This window comes from Tympanuchus pallidicinctus, unplaced genomic scaffold, assembly GCF_026119805.1.
Source record: "Tympanuchus pallidicinctus isolate F22 unplaced genomic scaffold, pur_lepc_1.0 scaffold1, whole genome shotgun sequence".
Lineage (NCBI taxonomy): Eukaryota > Metazoa > Chordata > Aves > Galliformes > Phasianidae > Tympanuchus > Tympanuchus pallidicinctus.
Window position 1 is genome coordinate 34,893,304 of NW_026294618.1, and position 23,709 is coordinate 34,917,012.

The 23,709-nt window shown below is 42.2% G+C and overlaps 1 protein-coding gene across 3 annotated transcripts in view; it reads right to left on the reverse strand.

Annotated features, from left to right (window-relative positions):
* Positions 1-273: 273 nt before the first annotated feature.
* The window catches only part of GABRR2 (gamma-aminobutyric acid type A receptor subunit rho2), a 28,039-nt gene continuing 4,603 nt past the window's right edge, over positions 274-23,709 (reverse strand). The window contains exons 2-9 of one of the 3 annotated variants that reach the window (XM_052690477.1): positions 21,040-21,146; positions 12,400-12,467; positions 9,961-10,184; positions 7,496-7,578; positions 6,194-6,334; positions 5,839-5,991; positions 4,292-4,488; positions 274-2,462 (exon numbers count right to left, since the gene is read on the reverse strand). In XM_052690477.1, the coding sequence (XP_052546437.1) occupies positions 2,154-2,462; positions 4,292-4,488; positions 5,839-5,991; positions 6,194-6,334; positions 7,496-7,578; positions 9,961-10,184; positions 12,400-12,467; positions 21,040-21,146 (1,282 nt within the window). In that variant the 3' untranslated portion in view covers positions 274-2,153. The remainder of the gene's footprint in view (positions 2,463-4,291; positions 4,489-5,838; positions 5,992-6,193; positions 6,335-7,495; positions 7,579-9,960; positions 10,185-12,399; positions 12,468-21,039; positions 21,147-23,709) is intronic. The other 2 variants (XM_052690485.1, XM_052690490.1) reach the window with 2 other exon arrangements.

Consider the following 23,709-nt stretch of genomic DNA (forward strand, 5'->3'; position numbering starts at 1 on the left):
GTCATTGCTCCCCATTTTCCTGATGGAGAAGCAGAGGCACTAGGAGGCTGAATCCATGTGCATGGGTTGTGTAGGAAGATAGCAGCACCAGCAGTGCAGCCCTACTGACTCCTGCAACATTCATCCCACAGCAAAGGTTTCTGTCAGCTCCACTTGATCGCCTCAGCACTGTGCTGTTCACTGTCTCATGCTCAAAGCTGCTAATACTGAAGAGGTCCATCCTGTTTCATTCAGGCTTTAGTTTCTCAAAAGTTGAGAGGGCTCTTTCTTTAGAGATTTTTTTATCTCTTCAACGTAGTTATCTTCACCTGTTAATGCAAAAGTTATCCAGGTTTCAGCTTCAAGGCTGATGAGTGGTAAATGCATGAATCTGATGGCTCAGGATTGAAATGTCAGACTGGGATGCAGGATGAGCCTTCCTCTCAGATGCTGCCTTCCCATAGCTCCCCTTCTCTCCAGTGATTTCTGGGCTGTATTTTCCTGCTTCTATATCCACACAGAACTCCACTAAATCCAGTTATTAGTGTGGCTGATGAAAAGGAAAATGTAGTTCCTCATTTCAGTTTCCCTGATCGCTCCTGTTTCCAGTAAGTGTGACCATTGGTGTGACTTAGGCAGCAATATCTGAGGCACAAAGAAAATCCTGGGTGTTGCTGATGGGCTGGGAATTGCAACCTCCAGACTACTTCTATGTCCCTTGAGATTTCAGATGCAAGATTTACTGCTGTGTTAAAACAAACAAAAATCACACCAGTAAATAGTTACAGTTTTACTAGTGTTTTTTTGTTTGTTTTTTTTTTTTCCATACGTTAATGTGATTTAGTTGAATTTTCATGTCCCAACCCAGTTATATGCATAATTGAACCTTATCACTGAATCAGTGTTAAGCTTCAGTCCTGGGTCTTTATGCTTCAGTCTCTGTCCATTCTGCTGCATTTCAGCTTAACAGCAAACACTTTGATGGACATACTCTCCTCCACAGCCAGAAAGCCATGATGTTTTTCAGAAACAAAAGGTGTGCAAACCTGGCCAACATTGTCTAGTTGCCATCATGTAGAAAGACTTGGGTTTTATTCTCAGCATTTTCAGCTGACATAACAGGGTGAAAAATGAAAAGCACCAAGGCTTGTTACAATGCTCTCCAGCTGTTTCAAAGGGCTTACAATGACCTTGGAGCCAGAGGCTGGAGAGGGTTTCATTGAATCCCACAGTATTATTCTTGGCTGCTTCAATTTCTGGCATGCCTATATTTCTGCAGAAGGATATTCTGGCAGGCATCTCTCCCCCTCAATCTGAAAACTCTAAACAAAAGGGCAATGTGTTGGTTTCGAGAAGCACGTTGGAATACACAGTTTCTCTGTGAGCTGCACTTTCCTCACAGGGATGAGAAAAATCTCTGAACACTACTAGTACCGCTCTTGACAGTTCTTTGCTTTTGGAGAAAGTGATGGGTTGCAGAGATGCTGCCCATTCCCATACGGTGACTGTGCATGCCACACAAGTATTTGAATTACCCGTGCACCCTGGGAAACATCTTCTATGAGTCTGTGGGCTTCTTTGCCCTGCTTTATCATTGCTCCTTACTTCACATCTCAAAATAAAAAGACCACCCACTCAAACATACCATCAGCACTATGGTCAGCCAATGTTCCTTGTGGTGTTAATGTAGGCCCTGTCCAGAGAGAAGGCAATGTGGACCCTGAAAGGATGTCTTGTTCGGAAGTCAATGGAAAGAAATATAATTCCAACCCTTTCATGAGATTCTAAGTTGCATATGTCTAATCCCCCAGCACAGTTTATCTCTTGGTAGTCCATTTCACTGTTGCAAGCCCCAAATACACATACAGCACCTTTTGGGCAAACAGAGAGCACAGATTTTCAAGTATGAGAAACAGTATGTACCACAAAGCCAATGAGAGCTGGAGCGTGGGTTAGAGAGCAACAGGTAGAATAAGATCCTCCATGATGCTGTGCATGGAGCTGCCCATGGTTGGAAGTGTCCTCTTCTTTATCCTCCAAAGTATCAGTAAAATGATCAGTTTTCTAGTAAAATTATCAGTTTTCTGCATTTGCAACCAAGCTGGACTTTAAGAAGTACTAACAAAGAAAGTTTTGTGACTGTCTTCTGCTTTGGTCACTGCTGTGCAATATGCCTAGCTAAAGACAGACCAATATATCAAATTAAAAAATATGTAAGTGCCTGGAAATATTAATCTGGAGTATTTATCAATTGCATGAGTGTTCTGGATGATGCGCAAGCCTACATGGCCTTTCAGGCCTGTCTTCCTTGATGAATTAGAAGCATTGCTCATGGCTAAGTGCACAACCATCTTTTCTTGTTTTTCTTCTTCTGGGACCATCTGGCTTCTTGTGTAACCTGCCAGGCTGTTGGCATCTGATTCACTGTAGTTTCCATCCAGCATCATAGTTTTTGAATGAGGTATCCCACACGTGCAAGGAAACTGGAACATAAGTGAGAAATACAGCTGCATATTAGAAGAATACAGAGCTAGAAGTGGTGAGTTTCTTGTAGCAGACAGCTTGTAAACAGTAAAGTTTGAAGTGTCATAAAGCAAAATAACTTTGGGAACAAAAGATCGCTTTTTTTCCTTGTTCCAAAAGGAGGAGATGTGGTTTAGCTACTTGGCAAGCAGCTTCAGAAAAGATTAGAGAAAGTAATTTTGCAGATAGAGAAATTAAGTGAAAGATCCTGGCTTCACTGTTCAACTTTACTGTCTTGAGATTCCTTGTTATGCATTCATTGGGCTTATCATTACTCAAAGGCAAGACACAGCGTTCTGTAGCTATGTCTTATTCAGTACATGCTATGGGAAAAGGTGCCAAGTTGTGGTTTCACAGATATACACAGTATTTTCTATGTAAATATGTTTTTGTTTTATTTTTAATAAAACAAGAAACAGTTACAAGAAAGGTGTAAAACCCTAACTCTTTCGAAGTCCATTTCAAAACTCACACTGATTTCAGCAGTGCCAAAATGCATCCCACAGTGAATGCAGGAAGAATTTTAAATAGGAAGAAGTCTTCTTACAGTGAAAATCTATGTTTTCAGTCTTAACAATACAGATAATATGTTTGTATGCAATAAAAACCAGCCTTCTTTCTGCAAGAAGTTCCTGACTCTGATTCCCCACAGCCTGCTTTGTTTGCTTTCCTCACCCAGTAATACTTTGCCCTCTGTTCCTTCTTCAGGCAGTTTTGACATTTGCATTATCCAAGGACTTTTTATAAGGACAGCGTTCAGCCAAAATAACAAAGTATATATACTTGGAAATACAGCATATTCAGGTTGCTACTGAAAAACTCCACACTCAAAGCTTGCTCTTCAAGTTATTTAACCAACAGCTCACGCTGCTCAGTGAAAGCTTGAGAAACAGTGTATGAGCTGTTTTCTGTGTTTTAGCCATAACCAAATGCTTTCACAGCAGATGGTGTGAAGAAAAAAAGCATGACAAGTTTATAGCCTGTTTACTCCACTCATTAGATCCAGGACATTTTCTGAGCAGTCTATGGGTACAGTTGAATGGTTGGTTTTTAAGACGTATGTTATTATGAAGTAGTCGTATCTAGAACTTAAGGGTTTTTTTGTTTTTTGTATGAAGAGAAACTTGATTTATCTTGGAAAAGAGATAAAGTTATATCCCTCGTGTCTTCCTCCTCTCACTCTCAAAAAAAAAAAAAAAAAGTCACATCAAATACTTTGTCATCATCAACTGGTGACACATCTGGGAGCTGGAGGGTAGAAGGGACAGCAGGTAAAGGCAGTAAGTTTATCACTGCAGGACCCAACAGAGAAATAAATTGTGCAGATGTACTTTTAGCACTCACGTCAAGTCACAGTTCCTTTGGCTTAATGTGCTGATGGTCATCCTCATGGACATGGGAGCCTAACATGTTAGAAGCTCACCTTCACTCTGTCTTCAATCAACAATGGACATGCAGAAATATTCCATGTAATTTTAATCTATGTTGACATTAATAAATTAAATATTCCCAGAGAGCGTCCCTGGGCATGGGAACTTTACTGACAGTACTGAAGTGTCAGAAAGGTTTCTGGCTTCAATTTTGTCCAGACCAACTAGCACCAAAAAATTTCTACGTATGGTTTGGAAATTAGCATGGAAACATCAAAAATTACAGGCATAACCTTGGCTAACTGACATTTGATGTCAGGGAACAACTCTAATATTACATTAATTGAATCCAATATAAATATCGGATTTAAAAAAAAAAAGGGGGGGGGAGGGAGGGAAGGAAGGAATGGCTATCATACCTTTTCCCGGAGTTTCCTCTCCTTTCTCTCTTGCACTGTGGTCAGGTAATTCACTGCTGCATATTCCAGCACCGAAAGGAAGACAAACACAAAACTGACCCACAGGTAAATGTCCACTGCTTTGATGTAGGAAACGCGGGGCATGGAGGCGTTCACCCCAGTGATGATCGTAGACATGGTCAGCACGGTGGTGATCCCTGAAAAGAAACAACAGAAATAAATGGCTTTAGCTGATGAATTCTACACAGCCTTTGGTCTATAGAAAAACAGAACTTTGTTCTGCAAAATACTCTATCAGAAATAAAATGTGAAGTATTTAGTAGTAAGTATCTCTTACTGATGCAGAACTGCTCTGCTGCCTGCATTTCTGCTCACTGGAAGGGCTGGGTTTTGAGGAGTGATAGGAATCAAAACATTTTGAAAGTGACCAATATACTATATATATAGATATAGATGTTAGCACGTGTAGGTATTTATACGTACATATGTATGTATAATTGTATATGCAAAATGTATGTGCATAGGGGTGTTTTGTTTGTGTGTTCACATATTTAGATAGATATAAAATCATGAGAAATATATTTGGTTTGGATACTTGTGGAAATAAAAGTACTTGCAAGCTGTCAAAGCTACTGAAATAGAGAAAACAGAGCCTTTTTAAAATAGTGACTGCTACAAACACAGCTACTATTGCTCATTTTTTCAAGAGTTTCTTGGTTCTTTTTTTAAATATCCAGTCAAAACATTTCTTTTGATGGAGTAGATTCTTGGCTGCCTCTTCTCACAGGTTTGCTGCAGTGCATAGCTTTCCAATCAAGTTAAGGTGCTGGGCTAAAATACTGTTTTATGCTTTTAGCATTGGAAGCCTTACATATCAACATTCAGAGATTTTTCTGCTTTTTCTAATCTTTGCATAGAGCGATAAATAAATCAGCTCTTTTTATGCTCAGACAAAAGAATTTCCTCCAGCTCTGACATAGAAAAAGCTTCTCCTGTCTTTAGACATCCCAAGTTGCAGAGTGGTGCATGCAGGATTTTCAAGCAGCTCCTTCTCTCTTTCCCATCCCTCCCCACTCCAGAATGCCTGAACAATGAATGCAAGGCACCCTTGGGTGAGAAGACATGCATATTGCCAGGATCCTGCTCTGGATGAAAGTTATAACGTAAGTCTTCATCTCAGTTCAGGCACCTAAACTTTAAAACACAACTCTCACTCATGGGTACATGAGTCTCAGTGCTGCAGGCTTGGACAACGAGGATAAACCTTGATTCATTGGCTTATAAATAATGAAATCTCTCCTCTTTGCCCACCTTCATTTTTGAAACCACAGCTCTGCCCTGAGCTAACTATAGATCAGGACTGATTGCTAAGACTGCTTAGCAATGGAAGGACATAAGGCAAACTGCAAATTTTGCATTAATTATTAGATAAAAGGCAATTGTTTCCCCAGAAACTTTGACGATAAAAATGAGCGGTTCCCTTTCCTGCCAAAATTTTCACATTCAAAGAATTTCACACAGCTGTGGCTCGTTGTGATTGCTCTCACCCAAAGAGACTCTGGCAGGAACTGCCCTGCGATCGATCCAGAAAGACACCCAGGACAACATGACCATCAGAGTGGCAGGGAAATAGGTTTGGAGCAGGAAGAAGAAGATGTGTCGGCGTAAAGTGAAGCTTATGTAGAGACGATTGTACCAACCTTTGAGAAAGAAGGAAAGGCAGAATTGGTGAGATCAGAATGAATGGTAGCCAAAGAGAAGCAAGACCTTTTGTTTCTGAAGGGCAGAGGAAAAAGAAACTGATCTTTCAAAACAAGCACGGGAGGATTCAGAACTCTCTTGTAAGTAGGCAGTACAGCATTAGCTTAAAGAATAGCAGCTTTAAATAGCAAAGACCAATACCTGTACTACTGTAAAAAGCCAGTCTTGATGTAGTGTGGAATTTTTGTATCAAGAACTGAGACAAAGAAATTTTCTCATCCGTTTTCAGAGATTCATTCCCATTTTTCCAATACAGCATCAGATCTTCATCAGTGTAAGCATCTTAGGGAAAGAAGAAACGCAGTGTAGTGTGGATTTAGTTTAGATAGAAATGTTTTATGGATTCAGAGAAAATTAACAAACAGAAAGGGACCTTTAGCATGCAGTAGCCACAAAAGTTTGCTAATAGCAGTGAATGAAAAAGATCTTAAGATGTGATATACTGTGGCAACAACAAAACAGGGCATCCTAATTCAGGAAATACATCCTCTTTACTCCAGGTTAGTGAAACCACAGTACTAAAGCATGCAGAGTGAAAGGACAAGGCAAAAAGAATACAAGCTACAGCAGGGGATTTTTTTCTAAGGCAATTTTTTTGCAATGAGAACTGTCAAACATTTGAATACATAGCAGAGAGAAGTTGTGGAGCCTCCATTATGTTGCAGATATAAAACTCAATGGGACACAGCCTTGAGAAAGCCTCTCTAAATTTCTCCTGCTTTTAGCAACACGTTGGGCCAGTTGACCTCAGGACCACCTTGAAACTGTTCCCCAGTATGAACCACCCCATCATTTTGGGATTCCGTTGTTTCTAAAGGACAATTTGTGTTCAATAACCAGGAAGACTTGAAAACAGTTAAACATTAGCCTATAACAATGTGGAGGGGGTTTACAGACAGCCATGAAAATCATACTGTTCAAATCACCTTCTCCACAGAATAACTCCTTTTAAAAAGTTGAACACAAGCGACAGCATTTGCAGGATCATGATCATACATAAACCATATTGGTGTTGAAATATAGAAAAATCAGTGATCATTATACTCAGCTTTTTACTATGGCATCTGAAAGCATCCCTTCCCAATTAGAAATAAACAGAATACGAATTCCCCCCAAAATTTCTCATCAGCAAGCTGCTGAGATCCAATATATGTTGAAGACCCTTGTTGATGGGGGCTTGGGGATTGTTTTTTGTTGATTATTTGTGGTTGATTATGTTTGGTTTTTTTGAAGGTACATTTCACCAAAACTCATACAGGAGTTTTTCCTCGCAAATTCCCCTGTCTTGGTCTTGCATTGTAAGGTCCAGGTATGCAATCCAATAAGTTAATAGAAAAACTCCCAGTGACTTTGGTGAAATTGTTTTAGGCTTTAAAACAGTCCAGAGTTTGTGAGTGCAGCAACTGTGGAGCATGCCTAACTAGAAACGTGGATACAACATACAGCTTTCCAGCTCCAGAGAACACGTCTGAGAGTCCAAAGGGAAGTGGCTGAAGTCCATGTTGCACATGGCTGTCACTGTGATCCTGGAAGTAAAAAATGAGAAAGGTTGTTTTCTGTGAGGATTAATGAAGGGACATATAAACAATTTGGCATCTTTAAAGACAGCAAAAATCTGCAAGAAAATGCTTAGCACTTCTTGCACTCCTGTGGTAGCTGTAATCTCAGTACCTATCAAAGAACTAAAGTGAGGTAATACGTTGTGGTAATACTGCCAATACAGACACTTCTCTATCATTTATATCCAACTATTTTCCTACAAGGTAACAATAGCAACAAAAAATACTTCACCATTTACATATCAAGATCCCATTTTGTCCAGTTTGCTTAAGGTTTTCTTGCTTTCCCTTTGCTCAGTTTCCCCCGTGGTCACACCAACAACCACCACACCAACAAACCTAAGGAACATGATAAGCCTTACAGCAAGTTACATGAAGTGAACTTAGAGAAGCTTTTCATTCCAGAAAGTATATTGTTGACTTCCCATAGTTGTATGGAGCAATTAAACACATCGTGTAACTCCAACTCTTGACAGTGTGCTATTTTCTTCCCTCAGCGTTACCTAAATTGTAGAACAAGCCGTGGTCATTAACAGTTTGTTAGGGACAACACAGAAACTCAACTCATCAGTAGATATTCCTAAATTAGAGTACAGTGTTCAGGTGGCCTTGAAAGCACAAGATCCCCTAAGGGACTGAAATACCCCTCAGCTCTGTACCAACCTCATGTAGATATTTCAGATATCTGAGGGCATATCCAGCAGCACTGAATCTCATGCTTGGGCAACCACGTCTGGTTCTGAGAGTCTTAAACACTGCCAGTCCCAAATATCATGCAGATTCTCATTATCCTTGGATTTTATTAGTTAATTATCAATTTAACTCTAGTGTAGTCAGCCATGGTTGCTCACACTCTTCTCTCTTGTGACATTACAAATTCACATCACCCTTTCGATGGCTCAGAAAACTTTGAAATTAAATGCAAGAGAGCAAATGAGAAGAACTGAATAGAACCAGCATTGCTGTTAAACACACTCATTCTTCATTTTGGTAGTTGAACACTGCTAACAAGAAGAGTGCTGCTGGCGTCTCTGCATGACAACTGCAGGTCAGGAACAATGCAACTGATACTCAGCTATACTGAAACATCAGTCAAAAAGACCTCTGCCCTGCTACTTCTGCTCTTCTCCTGTCAGAACTGACTCAAGTTTACATCAAACATCCCCCTCCATTTTGTTCTGCTCCCTTGTCTCTCATTCTATATGGTACTTTTATCCTCACTTAGTTCTAATAAAATGGACAGCATCTTGAGCTTATTTGAGGTAGTATGCAATAAATGGGTTCAGAATAGAGGGCAGGTTCTGAGATGCTTGAATAAGGTGGGATTTTATAGCTCAGGAAGATAAGGCAAAATTAAGTAATTATACAGAGCATCTCTCTCTTTTTTTTTTTTCTTTTTTTTTTTTTTTCATCACCCAAATTCCTTTGTGGTTTTAATAATTTGTCCATAATTTGTTTTCATTATAATTGCAGTTGGAATGTGGAACCAGCAAGCTTCAGAGCCCCCTGGTTTGTTTGGATATTGCCTTATTTGGGAAATTATTGCACATTATGCTTATTCTTTGAAGAGAAACAGCCTCCTGAATCAAACTTACTTTTTTTTGAGGGGGAAGGGGGCAGGGGAGGGGGGAACACATCTAGATTTTGAGCATTATTTTGCCATATCTGAAATGAATAAAATCCAGGTTCTAGAAAATAAATCCTTGTGCTATGGAACATTTGAAAATCACTGTAATCGACAGCAAGTTTCCTGTCCTGGGGAAATGTCCCTCTGTCTGGGCTCTTGAATTTTTCTCCTCTGGCAGTGCATTTTTCCCTGCCTCTCTTTTTCTATTCATCTGAAGGAAATACAGTCAGTTGGGATGTGTCTCAAGATTCTTCCAGTCAACATGTTCTCAAGAATCAGGGATTCCAAGGTGTCTTTAATACTGCTGTTTCAGCTTCAGTAAACTTACTTTGTATCAACATGCAAACTTCAAACAAAAAAAAGGAAGAAGTATTTCCAGACAAACAGGAAGCAAAATAGGATAATTATAGAGGTCACCATCTGGTACATCAGCAGCTTCCAGTTTAATCACACACTGACCCTGGGACGAACATCCCTGCTTGACTAAGCCCTCCTTTGACCACAAAGACTTAGGGAAATGCTTCCCTGGGGGAGATTATCCTGTTATTGCCCACAACACGGTTTCTCTCAGCTTCCTGTGAAGCATCTGGTACAGGGGCCGATGGCCACAGAGCTCTGCATTAGCTGCAGGAGTAGCAGTGTTGGCAACAGAAGTCCTGGAGGTCACCAAAGCCACACCAGGGCAAAATGGACAGTAAAGACCCAGGGTGTAGGACCTTTACCTCATGCTGTAGAGGACGTGACCATCAGGGAACACTCGCAGCATGATGTTGTCCGTGGTTGTGTCATGAATGAAGGACCTTTTGGAGTGCACAAAAAAGACATCTGGGACCCAGATCTTCTTCACCAGCCTGCCATCAAAGGTCATGCTGTTGTTGGTGGTGCTGGGAAATGAGAGACGCTCATCCTTCCAGTAGTGCCTCAAGTACAGAGTCATGGTGAAATCCTTCATGAAAAAAGAAGATAAGCAGAAAAAGGATTGTCAGTGCTGCTTTTCACATCTCAAAAACACCAGAAAGAAAACTCACTCCTGCTAGGTAGATGAAATACATCCTTTCTAGACTTTTATTCCTTTTCTAGACCAATGCTTGTTCTAAATGGATATTCCTGACAATATCATTTCAGCCAAAACAAAACATAAATCCACAATCAGAGTATTACAGTACCCCGTAACACACAGTCCTAAAGGTGATATAAACATGTGCCAAGAGAAGCACTGCCCTGCAGAAAGTATTCTTCAGTCGTGGCAAAATTATCTTGAAAGAGTACGGCATCAACAGAGTGATAAAGAGGAAGACCTTTCAAAATAAGATAAATGGTCAGGCTAAACACAAGTAATTTATCTCTAAAGGAACTAAATTGTGGCAAACAGCACCCATGTGGAGAACTGCTTTTCCTATCAAAGAAGCATATAAATAAACCTCTCTTTTAATCTCGTTGAGGGGTCAGGAGCTTCACTCACACAAAGGAAAACATCTGTTGATTCCAACCTGGCAGCTGTTGCTTTCAGAGCTGCATCCTACTCCCTCACGCTGAGAGATCAAACACACCGTTTTCTTTATATTCCCTATTAAGAAATTGGTTACAGCAGCTGAAGCTGCCAAGACTGAGCAATCAACAACCCAAGCTCAGATCCCTTCCTAACCTCTCAATTGCTTTTTAAAATTGCTCTTCTTGTTCTGCTGACGTCAAGCCATCGATTAACCTGACTTTCCATTTCAAAGGGCTCTTCTGGCAACAAGCTCATATTGCCTTCGGGTTTTTCAGGAATACATCAAAGAAGCCTCCACTGCCCAAAGTGGGACACATTTGCAGGGGCAGGTGGATTTTCACAGGCACCACTCACCCTAGTGAGACAGACTGCTGGAAAAACAAACTAACTTGGCTTAGGATGATCTGACAGACTGTCTTCCTACCATGAATGCAAATCAGCAGCCGCTGGAGGAAGTTGTCCTGTGGTGGAAAACCAGTACTGCAGATCTATCTATAGCAAAGAGAGCTGACTTCACAGCTTTCTGATAGGTGAGATTTATGTTGAAATGAGATGCTCTGAAGAGAAAGCACTGAAAGAAATTTACTTGTACTAATTAGTTCTCCTCACTACTGTGACATTATCTTGATCTATTAGAGCTTCAGAGCTTCTCGTTACAGCCCTTTCCTAAGCTTCCCACGCAGTTCATTGTGTGTATCTCCCAAACCCTCTCTTTCAATATCCAGGCAGGCAAGCCCTACTCTTGTGATGAATATGTAATTGCATTGCAGTAAAATGCAGTCAGCCTAAATCTATTCCAGTAAGCCTTCGTGTTTTGCTTGTACACCATCATGGATGGTGGCCAAGAACAAGAAGGAGAAGGCAGAAGGAGGAAGGAATCAAAAAACTTCCTCTTCTCCTCTACATTCCCCTTCCCAATTCTCTTTCCGCTCTTAATTCCATTACCTCTAGCCAGAAACAAATGAAAAACACCAAACCAGGAAAGTGCTTACAAATACTCTTTTCAGTGATAATATCTTGAAATGTGTTGAATGTCATACTTCTTACATTTCTACCTTTTTTTTAAGTAACAAAAAACAAAGATATCAAAACACAATTGAATTTAATACAAATTTCTTGAACAGCTTCAGTGACTAAATAATTACTCCCAGACACCAAGTTCTATGTTGGTAGAGGTGGCTCAAGCTCATGCTGACAGTTCCCCATCATAGGCCCCAGTAAGGTTACTCCTAGTGACAAAGAAGTAGGAACTGCTCATTCTCATTTGTGATGCCAACTCTTTTTTCTAACGCACCTCCCCAAATCATGCATTTTAAGAGATAGACTCAATGGTTCCCTAGCAAAGAAAACTCTTGCAAATGTCATGGCTTATGTGACCTTCATCACATACCTTCAAACATTCCGTACAGCTATTTACACTTTTTTGCTGTGACAGATCCTTCATAGCACCAGTTAAATTCTCTTTATCTTTTGTACTTCTCATCTGAAGATACAGAGATCAGCCTTTGACATTCACCTGGTTTTGTCAGGTTTCTGGGAACTTGCCAGTTACTGCCGGTACTTTCACCTGGCTAACAATTTGAAACCCCGTTGTTTCAGGAGGGAGGGACATTCTCTCACTAGGAATAGTTGAGCCTAGCCATAAAAGAGGATCACGAGGATTACATACCATGTCAACCTCAGAAATACTGTCCAAACTTTCAACTTGCACATCCACTCCAACAGGAATTGCAGGGCCTGTAAGAGAATGAGATTTAGGTATGTAAATAACTGCTATTTTATATCATCTGCAGTTGATTAACATCATATTGATGACATTTGTCATCAATACAACACATTTCTGAGCTCGTGGTTTCCTTCCAGTCCATGATTCTTGAAGCAGAGAGGGCAGAGAAACAAGTCGGTCAATAATCATGTGAGACCCCCTGTGAAACATCGCCTTCTCCATAGCACCCCTGCGGTGTTGACATTTTGGTGAGCTACAATGAAACATCTGCAAATGTTTCTAGAAGCTGAGCCATCTCATTACACATTTTACATCTTTATAAGAGGAAATTTAGCCCTGAGAACCAGAGACTGATAAGAAGCTGTAAGCAATGTAGTCTTCCTTGTGGGTTTCTCATTTCTCGTCAAGACAGCTACGTTAATCTCTCAAGAGCCCAGCATCGTATTCATTTGTATGACTCATTGATGACGTTAATAGCTTTTCAAAGCAGTGTTAAAATTAGCAACCAGAGAATTCACAAAGAATAAATAAGCAGAAAACACACTATGATAAATCCTCTGTTACTAGAAGACCCATATATCTAGGTTTCTCTGCATATTGCTGCTCATTAACAGCCAAGAGCTGCTCAAGTTCCCTGTAGTGTATCTTCCCACAGCTCATTTCATTTTCCACTGTGGACAACTTTTCTCCCTTTTCTTTTTCTCTGCTCTGCTTCTGAACTTCAGGAAACTGAATTGTGAATAAAAAACATGCTGTTATTTGCTCCAGAACTGTTCTGCACTGTGCCTGTGCCTGGACAGTGCTGTTTTTATCTGCTTGCTTTGCTTCTTAGTCAGAGGAGTGAGGACGGTTGACAAAGCTGTGTACCACAGTTTGCTGTTGCAACATACATTGATTCTACATATGTTCTGGAGATACCCTGGTATTCCATCTCTCCACTGTGCTGAGGAGTTAGGTACATGCAGAAACTTGCACACCAAGGAATTGCTGAGGAGCAGCCTGTGTGGATCCAGTGCGAGCTTCAGCTCTCAGCTTGGAGCAGTGGGACTGGTAGCTCTTGCACTAACAAACACATCTGGAGCATGCCTCCAACCTTGTCCTCACTGGGACAGACTGACAGGCCAAAACAGTAGCTCTGCAGACATCCATGTGACTTGCCCAGCAGAAAGGAGGCATCAGAAGACTGCGGTCGCACTCATCACGGCTTGCAGGAACATTCAGGATCTACAGTGTTGGTGTCTTTTCAGTCCAACAAGATGAGCCACTCTTGCTTCCTTAAGGCATCACTGGATGCCAAGGAAATTATCTCCTTTTTAGTAGTTACTTCTCTTCCTCCTGTTTATTCCCTGGAACTGGGAAAACCCACAGATCCCCCAACTGCAGCAGCTGCTGAAATGCAGACATGGTGTGACAACTCCTTTCAACAGCAAGGCTGAGAAGGGCTGATGGCTTTTCCCTTTGTACACAAGGCTTCACAGTCTAGGTGTGCTCATTTAACAGGGGAGAACATTCCTCAGCTCCCTCCCCAAATTACTCTGGGGAGATCTTTCAGCAGAGGCTGATATTGCACAGATAAGCCGTGGGCCCTTCTCTCAGACTGTCCATCTCACTAACCCATGGAAAAGCAAACCAGCCAAAACCAAAGCAACAGCAACAAGTAGACTATTTTATTCAAATCAGTGAAGTGAATTAGCTCTGGAAAGTCCTGCCAGGTGCCCAATTTGGCCACTGGTAACAGAAGAGACAGGTATGGAGGAGAATAAGAGTCAGGAAGCCTTTTATCTTTGGGAGCAACAGCTCAGCTCCCTGTGAGCCACTCCACATCTGATAGACCAGGAAATATGCTCAGCTCCTAAAATATGGATGCAGGACATGCTGGTTCATCATCGGGTTCTTTCTCAGACCACCGTGACTCATTAGAGAAATGCAAATCCACGGCAAAACCACAAATATGATTTCCTTGATTCCATTGCCATAAACCCTTTTTCTGTTTTGTTCTTTGCCCATCTTGGGAGGAGAAATTGCTTAGGCTCCTTGCAGCTTCCCAGTGTGCAGTCCAGCATCCAGCAGGCAAGGACCAACACGTGGCCATTCTGTCACCTCACAAACACTGCTGGTGTGACCAGAGACAACCAACAGCTTCATTAAGTGAAAACACTGTGGCAATGGTTTTGTCCTCTTCAGCTGAGTAGTTATGAGGGATGATAAGATTTAACAAGCAAATTAGCTCCTATAGTGCTGTTATTAAGGAGTTGGCTTGTTACTTCTTTCAATTGAAAGGAAATCTGTCTTGTTTTTAAAACAAGACAGACTTTTGTAGCAACAAGCAGTGTATCTGTGGTGATAACAGCTTCTTTGATTCAGTACTTGTATATCCCCCCCGTTGCCTTTAGTTAGCCAATGGCTCTTTAGTGTAACCATTTTTTTGATGTGTAACTTGCTGCTGTAACAGAAATCCTCAACACTCAAGAGTAAGATGCTTGTCTGTTTGCTTTGCTCCTTGGCATTGGTCTCTTCCTCCCTTCAAAAAGCACAGCATGATGGAGTTTAGACCTGATTTGTAGCAAATCCAGTGATGGCGATGTGATCACATCAGATGACGCAGCAGAAGGATGATTACAGGCTATTAAAACCATTGAAGTCCCAGTCTCATAAGAACTCAATCTGTACACTAGCACAAAAGCTTTCAATTAAATCTCAGAAGGATCAGCATATTTTATGTTCCGATGATTGATTGTTTCTTAAGCTTGTTTTGCTTCCAAAACCTCCAAAAAAAAAAAAAAAAAAAAAAAAAAAAAAAAAAAAAAAAAAGAAAATGCAAACAAACAAAACTGCTCCAAAACTTGCTGTGACACCATGCTCTTTATGTGAAGCTGGAGCATGGACTCTCACACAATGCTGCTTGTCTCCATTTGGCTCAGAAAAGCTTCAGAACCCAAGATAGCCCATACCAGAACAGGCACAAGGCTGCCATTAGCCTGTCTCTTGCTGTAGAAAGCACCAATAATTTGTCATTTGCTGTTACACACAGTAGTTGGAATTGCAGTGGTGCCCACTGGCTGCCATCCCCAAGCAGCCACACCAACAGCAGACACAATGCTCACAAAGAAGAGGCAGCCTCTGCCAGAGCAGCCTTGCAGCAGCATCCTGTTGGCTCAACAAGGAAGGCAGCCATCAGCCACATACGTATCACAGGGTCTGCCTGGTGCTGAGGGGCTGTACCCCCCAGCTTCTAGATGGAGAGAGATGCCCTCTGTGCTTGAATGCTTAATTTAGGCTCCATTCAGGAAATTGCCAGCCATCCAAAGTCTATTTATTGCTGCAATTTCCATGCTTGACTGAGCACTAATCACTGATTTAAAAACAAATAACAGAAGAACACTGCCCTCCTCTTCATTCCTTCCCTAGCTGCTCTCAGAGATAAAATACCATGTCAGTGTTCAGAAAAGGCACTTCTTTTATTCCATGCTCCTCCACAAAACTTTCAGCTTGGATCCCAGATAAAAAGCCATTACCTCATTGCAAGGAGAGACCAGGTACCCGTCTGGAAGCTGATACAACATGAGGTTCCAGTTTTAACCACTATTTTACAGTGATTTGTATGCCAAAATTTCAAATTGTGCATGCAAAGCTTCTAAGGCCAAATAAACACCGTGCTATCTGAATCAGAGAGCAAACATTCTGCATATTCATTTAGCCCATCACCCTTCCAAAACTCCTATCTACATGCCATTTTGCAGACACACTTGGCGTGGGCAACATCAAAACTGCACTCAGTGTTTGAAGCTGAGCAGAAGCCCTGGAAAGAAGTGCCCTCCTTAAACCTTGTAAACAAATCTGAGTTTCCCATAAGGGTCACAGCCTGGCTGTGCACAGAGCATAGCACTGAATTAAACAGCTGTTGATTAGACACAGAAAGAAGCCAAGAGATTTTTGGTCTCGCTAATCCTCAGAGCCAGTCGGGATCTGCTAAACTTCCAATCCTGTCTCTCTACAAACTGAAGTGTTTGAACACCGGGGCCTCACATGCTTCCCCGAATTCTTTATCAAATGTCGCCACTGATGAGTAAATAGACAAAATGTCCTTACTGGGAGGAGCAGAGGATAAGAAAAGTGTGATGGGAGGCCAAACAGATCCCCAACAAAAGCATTGGATCTTTTGTACAAAGCCTGCAGCCCAGCAAAGCTTTGCAGATCATACTTTCTGGTCTCTGAGAAGTACCAGTCCAATCCATGGGGTTGTTCAAACATGAGCTGAAATATTTGAAGTTCGGGGTCTAGAGATAAATTGTAGAGCCTTCATGTTTCCTCCAGAAACAGCAAACACAGCAGCATCAGTCATGGCCAACGCTGTCCACAGCAACATCTTGCATAACACAAATCCTTATTCTTCCAGAAACAACCAGCCAACCAACAAACAAAAAAAACCCTCCACAACTCTGTAAAAGTCAGACTTCTACATACAATATAGAAATGAACTCATCTTCCCAGCTATAAACTATTTCTCTCGCATCTCTGACACAGCTGAGAGTGAGTTTAAGAGACCTGCAGCACAACCTGAGGCTGATGGGAGCACTTTTCTTTTTATGCTCCTTTCTTGCATAACTAGCAATTGGATGAGAGATGACAGCCTCAAGCTGTGCCAGGGAAGGCTCAGGTTGGATATTAGGAAAAATTTCACATTCAAAAGAGTAGTCAGGTGCTGGGATGGGCCGCCCAAAGAGGTGGTGGAGTCACCGTCCCTGCAGGTGTTCAGAAATGTTCAGATGTTGTTCTGAGGGACGTGGTTTAATGGGGAGATATCAGTGGTAGATGGACAGTTGGACCAGATGATACTGGAGGTCTTTTCTAACCCTGGTGATTCTATGATAAGAATAACACTGCACCCATTCATTGTATCACCTTCTAAAGCTGCTTCCTCCATGTTCTTTTGAATGCTTAATGGCTTTTGCTGAAGAGTAGCTCACAAAACTCAGCACTCTACTGCAGACAGAATAGAAATGAAGGTGAAAAGATCTGGGACAGAAGACCTTTACAGAAGGCTCATTCTGACCATTACAGAAGGCTATTGTCTGACATTCAGCGGTCAGACAATAACAGATCAACCAAAAGCTTAGACAAGCTTCCATGTGGGGTGGTTTCTGACACTGAGAAGACTTGGTGGCTTCAACTTGCAAAAATTCCCTTTTCTACACCAATTCTGTCCCAAGTTGTGTGGAACATCTAGTTTAGGGCTAACTTCTCTGGCAAGCACAGAAGCTTCCACAAATTCAGTTCAGGGACAACATCAGAAGGTGCCTAACACCAAAGCCTATCATATCCCAGTGCAGCAAGGAAACTGAACCAGGCTGGTCAGTTGCCCACAGAGCAGCAGGAGGTTGAGGCTTCAAACTTGATGTTTATTTTTAACACTGCAGTAGGTTTGAAGATAGGGAAAAATGTGGCACAACAAAAATGCTTGAAGTCAGTTTTCCACTCCCACACTGAGACTAAAGCTTTGTGAGACCTCCTGTTTTTTTTACTCTTTGGCAGTGATTTCAAAGGCTCACTATTTTCTCTGAGACAGTCTCTCTGCACCCTCCCCTATCCTCAAAGGGCTCAGGCAGACTTAGTCTCCAAGACAAAAATATGTGCACGTGAAAAAAGCAGATTTGAGACTTTTTTTTTGCTGTCATATAGTTTGTGCATGCCCAGAGTCTTGCAAGTAAGAGGTTTTATGTCCACAAGCCTTAAAACAATCTTCAGTGTTACTGTGTGAACATATATACAAACATGTATACATAACACATATGTATATATGCATCTCTGGTCCTTTACATGCTCAGCAGCTGCCACACAGTTGCAGAGCCCTCATGTTTTGCTGATTGTGTGTCACCAAGGGATGAGCAGGTCTTATTCCAGACAGTGACAAAGCTTCATTCACCCATCCTGATGGAAACACTGCCCAGAAAGGGCAGTGGGGACAGCTGATGGAGGCTATTAGGCTATGAAGGAATATGATAAAAGTACAGCGGGAGGATGTTCCGAGGCAGAAAAGATACAGCTATTTTAAGTATCAACTAAAGCTGCTTATTCACTGGCTCCCTGTAAAATGTAACATGTCATAGATGAAATGCTTAAAATGGACGTTTAAAGAAGGCAGCAAAACAAACATTTACATAATCTTTAAATATTAATATTTGTAAATAATACCTGAACATCTGCTAGCCGGAACAAGGTCACCGACATGGAGATAACTTCCCAGGGGTCACACCAAACTCAACCTATTTTAGGCTATGGAGGCTACTTTGAACAGTAGCAAACAAAAACCTTTGTCATTGCCACTGTGCCCAGGGGCTCTCTAATGGGCTGAGAGCAGGCAAGACAGCCATGCTCACTGGGCTGTTAGCAACATGACTTACACAGCACCCACCTGCCCACTAGCTGTTCACAAAAGACACTCTTACTAGAAAATCCTTTCACCTTCCTCTAGTGTTTAGCTGCTGTTTCCTCTGGCACAGCCCCAGCCTGCTCTGTGGAGTGCTCACAGCTATGCTGGGCAGCATCTTGCTGGCTGTCTGCTGGGAGCAGCGAGTCACCATAAGCACAGCACAGCAGCTACAGGTTCTGTCCCCTTTTTAAAGCTCAGTGATGAAGCTGTGTGCTGGCCACCACAAACTCGATTAACAACTGTCTATTATTCCACCAAGTCTGGGAATATCACATTCACAATATTGGATTTTTAAAGAATTTTATTATTGAAAAGTCCAGCATCACAGTTTGCTTATAGTATTATTTGTTTGGTTTGCTTTTCAGAGAGACGAGTTGCTTTTTCCCACTTGGAACATGATGTCACAGTGCAATGCCACAGGCTGCACTCTCCATTGGGTGATGGTCCCTGAGCTACTTTCAGAGAGCAGAAAGTGTCTGGGAGCAGTGACATGTTGCAGTCACATGTGTCCCATAGACTCTTCTGCTCTGCTTCTGCAGTACAAAAGCCTTTGTAATCACATGCAGGTCAGACTACATCAATTTGACTGGCATTACTCCTGCAAAAAATCTGAAGGAACTCATAGTGCATAGCAAGTCATGGTGACTTCCTGATAATGTTTCAAAAGACAACAGAAGGATCACCTCTTACCATCATTTTCTTTCCTTTATATTTCTACATCAAATATATAATCTGTCACTAAAAGCACTCTGCATCACTCTGTTTATCTGTGCAAGAACCTGCAACACCCAAGCTATCTCCTTGTGCATTGGTCTTATTTTGCAAGGCTGGAGTCTTGGCTAAGTTGTTGTCACATTTTATTCTTTATCATGTGCAACTTCAGAGCAATTTTGGCAATATTCTGTTCCAAGCTGTTATGCAAAGCGAGGAGGTTTTGAGAAAAAAAAATATGGAAACACCATTCTGTCTTTTTAAAAAGTCACTTAAAAGTATTTTTTCTTCTGTGAGAGCTGGGAAACCCATTTGCTATTAAAACCAGTCACTCAGCCTGGAGCCACCAAGTCATTTAAAGGTCCCAGAGCTGCACCCTCCCTCTGAGCTGACCGTATTTCTCTGCTTGCTCTGTTCCCCTCATAGATGCAGATGAAATATGACTTGGGCAGCCACCCTTGAGAAGACCACAGAATCATGGATCAGTTTAGCGATGACTTGTCTCCTGAGCAAAGCAAAAATTTGTGATTCTCTTTCTTCCCACTGCTTGCTGCATGTTTGCCAATTGTACATGGTCCTGTCTTCTCAGCACTAACAACCATGCACAGTGCATACAGGAGCTGTCCTCAGAGCTACAAGGCTGGGTTCCTGTGTGCTTTCAGACCTGATTCTGCCTCTGCACTTTGCCCCAAGAGCCCTACTGGGACAAGCAGATGGTGGTAGTGAGTAAGGATGATCTTCAGCACCACAAATACCACGAGGGAAAAGGAACCATTCTGGCACACACACTAGCCTTGTACCAAACAGCGAAGGTGGTCGGAGGAAAACATTTGCAGCCAGATCATATTTTAGGAGTTCCTATTTGAATGTAGGATGAAAATGATCAAGACTCACAGAATATTCTGAGTTGGAAGGGACCCACAAAGATCAAGTCCAGTTCCCAGCTCTGCACAGCACCACCCGAAACTTAAACACTCTGTCTTGGAGCACTGTTCAAATGCTCCTTGAACTTCGGCAGCTTGGGGCTGTGCCCACTGCTCTGGGCAGCCTGCTCCAGCACCCAACCATCCAAGACAAGAAATAGTTACTGCTTCAGAAGCAGCCAGAGGAACGCTTCACATTTCTCTCTTTTAACACCTTGGGAAAAGGGAGAAGGGCAAGGGATCTGCAATGATAATAAGGGGAACCCTCTGAGCTTGTAGCAGGCCAAGGCATGCCTGGTATTTAGAGATGCATGTGCACTGGGAAGCTCAATCTGTGCTCTGGGGAATTCCAGCAGAAGGAGCTGGCCTTAGCAGAGGAAGGAGTAAAGAGTAGCTATCTGGAAGTCTTCTCTTGAAACCTCTCCATTCTTCCCGTTCATATTCATGGAATAGAAAACCATTAAAAAAAACCAGCAACACAACAGGAGTATGAAGTTAACAGAACCACTTGCTCCTCACCTCCAAAAGCTGGCCGCATGGTGAAGTCATGGTCATCGACTCTGAGAAGCTGCTCTGTCTTTCCCTTCCGAGTTTTGGTCACATCGTGGTTCTTCTTGTAGATGTGACTGCAAAAGACAACAATAGCTGATGTCCAGCTGTTCGGTCTCACAATCCCTGCTCATACCCATGGCATGAGGTGAAGCTTTGCCATGAGGGAAGGAAGCATGACAGCCAGCAGCATCACAGCACGGCAGGCCCTGAGCCTCACCCACTGCTGGCCAGGTCGTGCTGCAGGCCAGCTTCCAGCTGATACGCTGCAGGGCTGGAGCATGGCACCTTGCAAGGAGCCAAGACACAGAGCAGCAAGGAGGCACACCTTAGTGCAAGCAATGGCCCCAAGCAGGCAACAAACAAAAACCAGCTCTGCCCCATGCATCACCTTGTTGTGCCTTAGCCAGGCACAAGGGCATACCATGAGAAAGCTGTCTTTTGGATGGCGGCCATGAAACATCATTTTATACTGAGGTGGTGACCCGTAAGTATCTGCTGAGTACCAGCTGTGTGTGGGCATAGGGCTGTGTCTTTTGGCTTTAAACAGGGACAAATTCATTCATTTCCCTCCACAGCTGCAGCACGTTTTTACATAAAGTCAGCAAGATCTGCAGTCCTTCACTTCTCTGAATACCTCTGGTGGGAGGAGGCATAAAATAACACACTTCTTATTTGAAAATCAGAGACTATATATGAGAACAGTAGGACAAGGGTGAAAACAAGGCCCTGATGGAAGGGCGAGAAGTCACTAAAATGGCAGAAGTGAATAACTGAAGAACAGGCAGAAAGATAAAAGCATCGAATCACTAAGATTGGAAAGATCACTAAGATTGGAAAGATCACTAAGGTCATCTTGTCCAGCCACCAACTCATCATCACCATGCCATGCCCACAAAATACACCCTCAGAAAAAAGCTCTGCTCAGCACCCATGTGTTGGACCTCAGCACAGAGGAAAGAGGCCCTAAACCATGAAATTCCACAGCCCCTTTGCTCTGGACATCAGATCTGGCAGAGCAGTAAACACAGATGCAATGAGCCACTTGTCAGCTGCTTATGGAAACTAAAAACAATAATAAGAAAACTGCATACAAAAGGTGAAGATCCTTTTGCTTGTTTGGGAGGAATATTACTGACTGGTAAAGAACAAAATGGAGGAGAAAATAAAGGGACTGCACAAATAGATACAAAATATTTGAGTAAATTAGATTAAAATATTGATCAAGAACTGAGAGGTTACAAAACAGTCTCCACTCTCTTAAACATGGCTATGAAAAGTTCATGGATGTGCTTAAAAGTCATTAAAATGAGTCACGATGAGTGCATAAATCACAAATCTGAAAACAGTTTCCTCCCAGGGCATTCAATTTAGCAAAGAAGCAGAAGAGCGAGGGACTTTAATGGCTCTCACTATCAATTGACAACAACAAACAGCAATAAAAAAACCCCAAAACTTTAGATTGCATGTTGTTTTAAAAAAAACTCTGTGTTATAATGCTGTCTTGTAAATTAATGGCACAGCCTCATAGGATCACCAGACTAATCATTCATTTACACTCCATCAAACAACAAAGGGCATGCAAGAGGTGCTGAGAACAATTTTGAAGCCGAGGACTTCCAAGGTGGGCTGGGGGCGTGGGCAGGGTTAAAGGAGAATACAGCGCTCCTTAGGAGCTTCCAGAGCCAGCACTGAATCATCTTCCTGCACAAAGAGCTGTACGTAATGACTCAAAATCTGCAGATGTAGTAGGGATCTGCAAGATCAAATCCACTGACAAAACATCAACCATTTAATGGCATCAGTTATGACCGTGCCTCTGACCTCTCCTGCAGTGATCTGTGCCACCCACTGGTTGGGAGTAGGAGGCCTCTCACTATCAGCAGCAAATGGGATTGCAATGGAAGAGCCTTTGCAGAGTTGCTTACAGTTTACTCAAGTGGGATGAGTTTAATGAAACTGCCTTTGGTGAGGGTTTTGAAAAGAGAAGGGGACAGGCATCCCATTAAGTTGTTGTAAAGAATTCTCCATCATTTATTTACAATTTTCTTTCCAACGACTGTTCCCCAGAAGTCTTCATAACTGCATAATATGGATCCTGTCCATATTGCCAAATATACTGAAATCAAATTTTTATGGCACAAGAAATCGCAAGTAGCAGCTTATCAGGATTCAGACAAGAGCTGAGCATCCACCAGGATATTCAGAACTTTTCAGAATGAGATAAATGGCTTACGAAATAGCCTTCGTGTATTAGGTAATAAGCCAGTTGTTTAAAGTGGAGTGGCTGACAGTAAACTGAAAAGCTGGCTTGTGTGGCACCAGTGCCTGCAGCGAGGGCTGGAGGAAACCTGCACCTCCCTCTGCAGAATGCAGGGTTGGCTTTTGCCACAATGAGGTGGCAGCTCATAGGCATGGTACATCGATCCTTGTCACACTATTTCATACTGGGGTTTGGAAAGGTGTTCTATGGTTTCAGTGAAAATCTTGCAGTGCTTCAGTGTACTTTCTGAACAAAGCATAAGCTGGAGGCTTCATTGGGTGATGAGGCACTGGAACGGTTTGCACAGAATGGTTGTGGATGCCCCATCCCTGGATGCATTCACGGCCAGGCTGGATGTGACTCTGGGCAGCCTGGTC